At 33.7% G+C, this 10,671-nt stretch overlaps 1 protein-coding gene across 1 annotated transcript; it reads right to left on the bottom strand.

Annotated features, from left to right (window-relative positions):
* Positions 1–6,193: 6,193 nt before the first annotated feature.
* On the bottom strand, positions 6,194–7,868 carry LOC139516930 (uncharacterized). Its single transcript, XM_071307401.1, has 2 exons — positions 7,186–7,868; positions 6,194–6,570 (listed from the first exon to the last, which is right to left on the bottom strand). The coding sequence occupies exons 1-2, from the start codon at positions 7,790–7,792 to the stop codon at positions 6,332–6,334; spliced, it is 846 nt and encodes a 281-aa protein (XP_071163502.1). The 5' UTR covers positions 7,793–7,868; the 3' UTR covers positions 6,194–6,331.
* Positions 7,869–10,671: the final 2,803 nt, after the last annotated feature.

The raw sequence follows: 10,671 nt of genomic DNA, 5'->3' as shown, positions 1-10,671 counted from the left end.
GCAAACATTGGCCCCATCATACTTTCATATATATATTATATCATTCACGAGAAACTTCCGTCACGGGTTCTACCGCCCCCCCCCCCCCCCCCCCCCTCCCCCTGTGACGTGGAGCCTTTTTCAATTGACATCAATTCATTACCCATTTTCTTTTACGTTTGCACAAAGTTACAGCTACTCGTAGGAACTACAGTTTGTCTAAAAGATGTATTTCTGTCTTGTATGTTCTTTGTGACCGGGCCCGAAATAATCTATATACCTTCTTGGTGGTGTCAAGCGAAACAAAACACAAAGGAATTAACGCACACACAATTTTGAAAATTTAGCGAAGCTCTACCTACGCAAGTCTTACTAGTTTTCTGCAGACACATACAAATAAGCAAAAACTAAACGAAGAGGAAAATGACCCAACAGAAAAAAAAAGAAAAAATTCCGTCACGGCTTTCTTGATTATTTCTTTTTTTTTTCATATCAACAATAGTCAGACTCTTTTTTTTTTCTTTTTTTTTTTGAAACTCTACCATTTGCACGTGAACAGAAGTGTATATTTTAACACTGAGTTTCTTCTAAAATAATACAACAAACAAAAAACAGCGAATTTCATACCGTTCAGTGTTGTGTTGTTGGCTTGCTGTTTGATTGATGTATTATACACTGCATCTCCTGTATGATTCATATGACTGTTTTATGTGTCAACAAGTTGTTGCTTATTTACTAAGCAATGGAGGTATTTTGCATTTTATAGCTGATGTTTATCATTTGAAAAATCTATTTCAAGGTACCCCCCTTTTCTTCATAAAATAATTTATACCAAAACAATGCAAAAGCAAAACAAAAAGCAAAAAACAACAAAAAATCGTTTTCCAGACATAACTCGTAACAAAACAAGTTTCGTATTTCAGAGGTAAGCATACGATGTAATGGGTTTGAAACCCTTATATAGTACCCAATTTGCAAAGTTTCCTCAGAGAAGGTATTGGCAAAAATCTGTCTGGTTATATACGTATAGTATACGTTTGTGGCTTGTGGCGTTTTTCTTGTATTTTGAAGTTGTGCTCTGCATAGATAAAAATCTAATAATCCCTAAAAATTTAAAACAACGACTCAATCATAAATTGAGTCTTTGTAGGGGCTTTTTCGTAATAACAAACAAAAATTTTGCAAAAATTCGATATAGTACACCTTTTTCATTGAATAATCTATACAGTTAAGTTTGCACTGCATGCTATGTTATGAAACCACAGTCTAGTAACCATGTCTAGGTCTGATGGGAACATAGCCCTCGACGGGACAGAATAATACCCGAACGTACGATGAGGCGAATGATATAAATCTTAGTTGCTAGTAGTCCTTTCTCTAATCTATTTAGGAAGAACGATAAAAGGGGGATGTTTAAAATATCGTTTAAAAAAATAAGCTTTAAAATAGCAGCCCATTTACATTTTGTTTAAAAGACCGGTGTTTAAAAGCGTGTGTGTGTCCCACGTCAGGTATGTTGTCGTGAAAAGTCGTTTATCATATATTAATGGTTATGCCCCCCCCTTTTTTCCCTTTATTTAGAGAATTGAGTATTGATAGCAGATCTTTGATTGTTTCTATTGAATTTATATATATATATCTGTCATAAAATCGAGATAGTTCAGAGCGAGACATATCGACAATGTGTCGACTTGTCTATTTGTCGTCGTAGACTTAATGTCTGCATCAAAGATGTCGTTTCTTTTTCTGTCGTTGGGCTGATGTTCAGTTAACTTATAACCTACATCCGATTCTCCTTCTATTTCACACTTTAATATTGCGTGAATACTGCTGGTTGAAAAAAATATAAATCTGACAGAACTCATATGATATATTGTTAGGACACATGTCTATTGTTGCAAATTACACGTCTCCCTCCAGATTTTTTTTTTCTGTAGTTGGGTTGCTGCCTCATTGACAATTACCTCTCATCTCCTTTTATTCACGCAGTACTTAACTTTCCATGGGCACTTATTGCTGACAAATAATATCATATAAATCGGATAGACTAAGCACTGCCAGTGTTTCTTTGCATCAAGTGTAGTGGTTGATTTGATGGTTTTTGCTTAACGTATAGTGGCAAATATTCCATGCAAATTAAAGCCACTGTGTTAGAAATTCACCTCAAGTCTACTTAAACATTAGCTTTTATTGATGTTTTTCTGAGAGAAGGAGAGAGAAAAGAGAAAAAAACAGAATGATATAGAATTGCAGACACGAACTTGCTTCAAATGTGTTTTCTGGAATAAAACCACTATGCAATTTTAAGCATTGATGGCTATTTCGACTTAAGTTAGAATAAAGTGGCAGTTATCTCATAGCCAAATTATCTGCTTCCGACTTGACTGTGATGAAAAAAAAGCAACATATTACATAGTAGAGCACACTGGTTCCCGAAAAGTAGATAGTATAAGAACAGGTACTTCCGATCTGGGCAACAAGGCAAACATTGGCCCCATCATACTTTCATATATATATTATATCATTCACGAGAAACTTCCGTCACGGGTTCTACCGCCCCCCCCCCCCCCTGTGACGTGGAGCCTTTTTCAATTGACATCAATTCATTACCCATTTTCTTTTACGTTTGCACAAAGTTACAGCTACTCGTAGGAACTACAGTTTGTCTAAAAGATGTATTTCTGTCTTGTATGTTCTTTGTGACCGGGCCCGAAATAATCTATATACCTTCTTGGTGGTGTCAAGCGAAACAAAACACAAAGGAATTAACGCACACACAATTTTGAAAATTTAGCGAAGCTCTACCTACGCAAGTCTTACTAGTTTTCTGCAGACACATACAAATAAGCAAAAACTAAACGAAGAGGAAAATGACCCAACAGAAAAAAAAAGAAAAAATTCCGTCACGGCTTTCTTGATTATTTCTTTTTTTTTTTCATATCAACAATAGTCAGACTCTTTTTTTTTTCTTTTTTTTTTTGAAACTCTACCACTTGCACGTGAACAGAAGTGTATATTTTAACACTGAGTTTCTTCTAAAATAATACAACAAACAAAAAACAGCGAATTTCATACCGTTCAGTTTTGTGTTGTTGGCTTGCTGTTTGATTGATGTATTATACACTGCATCTCCTGTATGATTCATATGACTGTTTTATGTGTCAACAAGTTGTTGCTTATTTACTAAGCAATGGAGGTATTTTGCATTTTATAGCTGATGTTTATCATTTGAAAAATCTATTTCAAGGTACCCCCCTTTTCTTCATAAAATAATTTATACCAAAACAATGCAAAAGCAAAACAAAAAGCAAAAAACAACAAAAAATCGTTTTCCAGACATAACTCGTAACAAAACAAGTTTCGTATTTCAGAGGTAAGCATACGATGTAATGGGTTTGAAACCCTTATATAGTACCCAATTTGCAAAGTTTCCTCAGAGAAGGTATTGGCAAAAATCTGTCTGGTTATATACGTATAGTATACGTTTGTGGCTTGTGGCGTTTTTCTTGTATTTTGAAGTTGTGCTCTGCATAGATAAAAATCTAATAATCCCTAAAAATTTAAAACAACGACTCAATCATAAATTGAGTCTTTGTAGGGGCTTTTTCGTAATAACAAACAAAAATTTTGCAAAAATTCGATATAGTACACCTTTTTCATTGAATAATCTATACAGTTAGGTTTGCACTGCATGCTATGTTATGAAACCACAGTCTAGTAACCATGTCTAGGTCTGATGGGAACATAGCCCTCGACGGGACAGAATAATACCCGAACGTACGATGAGGCGAATGATATAAATCTTAGTTGCTAGTAGTCCTTTCTCTAATCTATTTAGGAAGAACGATAAAAGGGGGATGTTTAAAATATCGTTTAAAAAAATAAGCTTTAAAATAACAGCCCATTTACATTTTGTTTAAAAGACCGGTGTTTAAAAGCGTGTGTGTGTCCCACGTCAGGTATGTTGTCGTGAAAAGTCGTTTATCATATATTAATGGTTATGCCCCCCCCCCCCTTTTTTTTCCCTTTATTTAGAGAATTGAGTATTGATAGCAGATCTTTGATTGTTTCTATTGAATTTATATATATATATCTGTCATAAAATCGAGATAGTTCAGAGCGAGACATATCGACAATGTGTCGACTTGTCTATTTGTCGTCGTAGACTTAATGTCTGCATCAAAGATGTCGTTTCTTTTTCTGTCGTTGGGCTGATGTTCAGTTAACTTATAACCTACATCCGATTCTCCTTCTATTTCACACTTTAATATTGCGTGAATACTGCTGGTTGAAAAAAATATAAATCTGACAGAACTCATGTGATATATTGTTAGGACACATGTCTATTGTTGCAAATTACACGTCTCCCTCTAGATTTTTTTTTCTGTAGTTGGGTTGCTGCCTCATTGACAATTACCTCTCATCTCCTTTTATTGACGCAGTACTTAACTTTCCATGGGCACTTATTGCTGACAAATAATATCATATAAATCGGATAGACTAAGCACTGCCAGTGTTTCTTTGCATCAAGTGTAGTGGTTGATTTGATGGTTTTTGCTTAACGTATAGTGGCAAATATTCCATGCAAATTAAAGCCACTGTGTTAGAAATTCACCTCAAGTCTACTTAAACATTAGCTTTTATTGATATTTTTCTGAGAGAAGGAGAGAGAAAAGAGAAAAAAACCAGAATGATATAGAATTGCAGACACGAACTTGCTTCAAATGTGTTTTCTGGAATAAAACCACTATGCAATTTTAAGCATTGATGGCTATTTCGACTTAAGTTAGAATAAAGTGGCAGTTATCTCATAGCCAAATTATCTGCTCCCGACTTGACTGTGATGAAAAAAAAGCAACATATTACATAGTAGAGCACACTGGTTCCCGAAAAGTAGATAGTATAAGAACAGGTACTTCCGATCTGGGCAACAAGGCAAACATTGGCCCCATCATACTTTCATATATATATTATATCATTCACGAGAAACTTCCGTCACGGGTTCTACCGCCCCCCCTGTGACGTGGAGCCTTTATCAATTGACATCAATCCATTACCCATTTTCTTTTACGTTTGCACAAAGTTACAGCTACTCGTAGGAACTACAGTTTGTCTAAAAGATGTATTTCTGTCTTGTATGTTCTTTGTGACCGGGCCCGAAATAATCTATATACCTTCTTGGTGGTGTCAAGCGAAACAAAACACAAAGGAATTAACGCACACACAATTTTGAAAAATTAGCGAAGCTCTACCTACGCAAGTCTTACTAGTTTTCTGCAGACACATACAAATAAGCAAAAACTAAACGAAGAGGAAAATGACCCAACAGAAAAAAAAAGAAAAAATTCCGTCACGGCTTTCTTGATTATTTCTTTTTTTTTTCATATCAACAATAGTCGGACTCTTTTTTTTTTCTTTTTTTTTTTTGAAACTCCACCACTTGCACGTGAACAGAAGTGTATATTTTAACACTGAGTTTCTTCTAAAATAATACAACAAACAAAAAACAGCGAATTTCATACCGTTCAGTTTTGTGTTGTTGGCTTGCTGTTTGATTGATGTATTATACACTGCATCTCCTGTATGATTCATATGACTGTTTTATGTGTCAACAAGTTGTTGCTTATTTACTAAGCAATGGAGGTATTTTGCATTTTATAGCTGATGTTTATCATTTGAAAAATCTATTTCAAGGTACCCCCTTTTCTTCATAAAATAATTTATACCAAAACAATGCAAAAGCAAAACAAAAAGCAAAAAACAACAAAAAATCGTTTTCCAGACATAACTCGTAACAAAACAAGTTTCGTATTTCAGAGGTAAGCATACGATGTAATGGGTTTGAAACCCTTATATAGTACACATGCTTTATTTGATTGCATTTGATTGGATTACTTTTACTCAGTCTATAAATGTCTATTTCATGATAGAAACTTTCATTGTTAGGTTGCTTTCTTGAGGTCATTTGCTGATTTGACTATCATTTTGAAAAGAAGAAGAGTTACAAAGCATTATTAAGCAGAATATAAAATTTCATACTTTTGATTTTTGTACTTTATTTACTGTTTAAACGCCACAGTCAATAACGCATTTCTAGCTTGTTTGTTTCTTTTTTTTAAACATATAGTAAACAGTTACATGAGATCGAATCCATCATGTGTGTTTAATGATTGTTGGACACGAACGTATACACAAACAACCAACTTTTTCAACAAAGACTTAAAACTATATTTATTTAATAAATGCATTTAAATTTTGTTATCAAAATACTTCATACAATATAATATACAATTTTTAGAGAACAAAAAGTACAAACTATCAAATATCAACTTTAAATGAGGAATTTTCTTGATTAGATTATAACCTCTGGATAACCAAACTCCATCAGTTCTTCAACCAAAAATGGAGGTCCTGGGACTGCATTGTACCAGTGGTATACGTAAGCCTCCCACTCCAGTATAACTTGTGGGTTTGTATCCAACATTCTGGTATAATATCCCATCGCTGTAGGCCTTTCTCCATTACCTTCTACAAAATCACTAGGGCATGTCTCTCTTGGTGGAGGATGCAACATTAACATGAAATCTTTGCCTAAATAAAAAAAATAAAAAAAAGAATCTACATCTTCTATTCAAATTTGAAACATTCTACCTAGGAAATGTAAGTTGATTTTTGTCATGATGTGATATACCAAGGCCAACTTGAAAGTAACAATAATTTGTCAACGTATATCAAGTTGTGAACTTCCTCAGGAAACTAAGTTTTAAGTGAAATGCTATAGTATGTTCTCCTCCTGGAACAAAAATGATTTGCAAAAGGAACAGACAATGTAACATTTCTTTTCACTGTAAATAATATTCCAAAATATTCCTTACATTTAAATTCAGTTTTATAAATGAATTTCTATTCCATGACACCTCGTCACCTCCGTATTTGGAAGAGTTTTATTTATTGAAACATCAGTTCACCTTGTAATATTATCTAGTGTTGATCAATTTTTTGAAGGTATATGATGTTCCCCGTTTTATTACACTTATTGCCAATATATAATCAACCAAATTTTTCCCACGAAATGGGGGGGGGGGGGGGCGCCCCCCCCCCTGGATCCGCCTATGCTATTAGGGGACATAATCATTAGTTAAGATCATGAATGGTTCCAGATGAACTTTAGACTAAATATTTAATTTCATGCATCGTCCAACTTACCCATGAACATAGTGTACGATTTCCCATTGACGATTTGAATCCTGGAATCCAATTCTCTCTGCCTTGACTTTCGTAACATTTTCTTGGTATAATTTCCTTGGCTCTCCTTAATCATGACTAAAGGATCTCCCCTTTTCGCCGGGTGACAAATCAAAAATACCTTTAGATATTTGACATGTTCGATAAGATATGACGCCTCTGGAAATCTTTCGAATAAATTTTCCGAAATATTCGATGATTGATATTTTAAATATATTTTCATGCCACGCAGACTGTTGGCATAATATCGAAGGAAATGTGGAATGTTGAATGCTTCACCATCATGTTCCCGATCTAATTTCAAATTCTCCAATCCTTTTTGGATCCGTCTATCTATATCACTGACAATCAAATGGCCGAATCTTATCGGTTTTGATTTTGGATGAAATGGACTCTCAACATATTCGGTAGTAGAGCAATTCAATCGTCTCCTTGGTCTGATTAATCTAATTGTTTGTTTTTTCTGTTCTATTGATTTTTCATCGTTGCTGCCGTTTAAAAGTTCTGATTTAGGTATAAGCTCATCCTTTGTCTTTGTCGTTTTGCACGATGACAGTTGATTTCCCATATCTTCACCATTGCTCGGATCAACAACAAAAGTAACGTTGCCGAGTAGATTCTGCAACGTAACTGTTTTGACTGTGACGTATCATGGTATTATCTAATTTGTCGAAAGCGTGCGACTCACTTCAATCAAGTAATTGAACTATTGAAAAAAGTAGATTCATGGTATACCGCCATCTTGGATTGTACTATCGCGGTACACAATAAGTCTTGTTATTTGCCCAAATCTGCAAAGGAGTAGGTTCAGTAAGACCCCTTTTTGGCCCCAAAATATAGCAGTTTTGCAAAATTGTTAAAATGTAAACCTTTAGTTATTGATTGGACAGTAGAATGCTTCTGCTACATAAATATCGGCTGTTTTTGACAATACGTTGCACATATATCCGGTACTAGCACCATTAAGTCATGCTAAATTACTGAAATCCTCATAATTCTAGCATTTTAGTTAAATTTTAGACGGTTTTCGTGTAAAACGAAAGTGGCCGCATTCGTGTTCATCCTTAATATTGAAATGTAAGTTGTATTTTATGATAATACATAACATATATAAAGGTTGAGGATGAACACGGATGCGGCCACTTTCATTTTTACCAAAAACCATCTGAAAAGTGACATTTTTCGGCATATTAGGTAGATTTTTCACATTTGAGCTTGAATCGGATCGTTTTTAATGACTAAATATGTTAAAATCTTTCACATAAACTAATTAATTCAAATAAAATAGACACTTAAGTGTTTAAAAAGTGGTCAAAATCTTTCGTCAGATGAACCTGAAATTTGAGGCCAAAATCGGTCCTTACCGGACCTACTCCTTTGTAGACAGATGTGCAATTTTATTGGTTAGACTGTTATTTATATGAAGACAACTTGCTAATTTATTGCATTATCAGAAATATTGAAACATATACCAATCATTTGTGTTATAGAATCATTTCTTTTCAACTGAGCCATTTAAGGGGAGATAACTCTGTTAGTAAAAAAATATACTGGTCTGATAGGAAATTTTTTAATTTTTACTTGTAGCAAGAAAACAAGTTCGGTGACACCATTTTTTCTTTTTATTTTCTTAAAACATTATAAAACCTATCTTCTCACAATTAACTTCAAAATTCTATCTCATAGATTTCTTTCTATGCACAAAAATGTGTTTTTTCATGATCATTCTAACCAATTTTAAGCAATTTTTGAATGACTCATAGCTTAAAAAATAGCACGGTGACCTATTTTTTTTTTTTTATTATTAAATTCTTTAAAAGAGCATGGTAAAATCTTCATTTTGACAAAATATAAGAAAATTCTATCTCGGGAAACATATACCTATGATCTATTAGTAAAATTTAATAAAACTGCTGAAACTACAAATTCGGATACCTTCTAGATTATGGTCTAAACTATTTGATTTTTATTGTATACATCAGAAACAGAATTGTTATGTAAAAAATGTCGTGCCACATATTACAGAATAGTCTACTTATCAGATAAGTCTGATACTTAAGTAAAGGCCAATCATTGTCTATAAACCGCTACTTTGTATGATCCCTGTTAACAGCTGACAAGATTCTGCTTAAACAAGACTGCTTGTATATCTTAAAACATAATATGCAAATTCAGAATGTGATCAGTTTGAAGGTTATTTAAAACACAAACTGCATAAAGGTGTTCGTCTTCTCTCCAACTAAAAAGTATCAGAGGGTACACTAATGAGATTTCTTTTATCCCTCGTGTTAATATATTATTCATACTGCATCGATAGTTGTTCTTCTTTTCTTTTCTATTTTGCTGCAGTTCTCATTATTGTTATATTTTCATCTCTTATATTAAGTATAAAGAGAAAAGGACCAATACAATTTTTCGACTTGACGTATTTGTAGATCTTGTCTCGCTGGTCATTTTTTGCTTATAGACAATAACTTAAATAAGGCAGCAACCATTTGATTTTCGGGGGGGGGGGGGATTGTTTTCTACTTGTCGACAACTAAAAAATAGATTGCCCTCCCCCCCCCCCCCCCCCCGAAAATCAAATGGTTGCTGCCTAAGGAGGAAAGACTTTGGTCATACTAATTTATAATTCTTGACTCGTTGATCATTTTTGCTATTTGAAATTGATTTTCAAGATAATAGGCAAAAATAAAAAAAAAAAAATATATACGAAAATCGTTATTCAAGGGCAATAACTTCAATTAGATGTCGACTATTTCAGCTAGGAAGACAGTTTGTTTATGCAATTTATACGTGGTTCTCGTTTGTCTTTTTTTTTTTTTTTAATTTTATATAGATTAGACCGTTCGTTTTCCTGTTTGAATGGTTTTACACTAGTAATGTTGGGGCCCTTTATAGCTTGTTGTTCGGTGTGATCTAAGGCTCCGTGTTGAAAGCCGTACATTGACCTAAAATGGTTTACATTTTTAAAATTGTTATTTGGATGGAGAGTTGTCTCAATGGCACTCACACCACATCTTCCTATATCTTATCTATATAGTTGAAGATCTTGTTTTGCTGGTAATTTTTGTTAGTTTACGTTTTTATGTTTTTGTTATAATTTCCAAGATAATAGGCAAAAAACGCGAAATATTTGGGGGGAATTCGTTAATTAAAAGTAAAAACTTCAATAATATGTCAACTTAACTATTTCAGCCATGTAGACTTAATTGTAGATCTTGTTTGCTTTTTTAAGTTTCTATCTATTTATGGTGTTCAAGGGAACAGACAAAAACGCAGAATATTGGGCAAAACGTCGATTAAGGGCAATAACTCTTGTATAATGGTTAACAAGAAAATAAACTCTATGCACTTTCTTTAGCACTGTTATTTAAAATACTTTTAAAACTACATATCCCAATGATGATTGTGGTAAAATTTTGTTCCGATTCAGGGGCGGATCCA

This window comes from Mytilus edulis, chromosome 3 (assembly GCF_963676685.1).
Source record: "Mytilus edulis chromosome 3, xbMytEdul2.2, whole genome shotgun sequence".
Taxonomy (NCBI): domain Eukaryota; kingdom Metazoa; phylum Mollusca; class Bivalvia; order Mytilida; family Mytilidae; genus Mytilus; species Mytilus edulis.
The sequence above is the reverse complement of the archived record's forward strand: the minus strand, read 5'-3'. Positions and strand labels throughout refer to the sequence as shown.

Excerpts from the sequence above, each read along its gene's own strand:
- LOC139516930 (XM_071307401.1), bottom strand. The coding sequence starts at position 7,792 with ATGGGAAATCAACTGTCATCGTGCAAAACGACAAAGACAAAGGATGAG. Across the intron at positions 6,571-7,185 it reads ATCGTACACTATGTTCATGG|GCAAAGATTTCATGTTAATG; the intron begins GTAAGTTGGACG and ends TTTTTTATTTAG.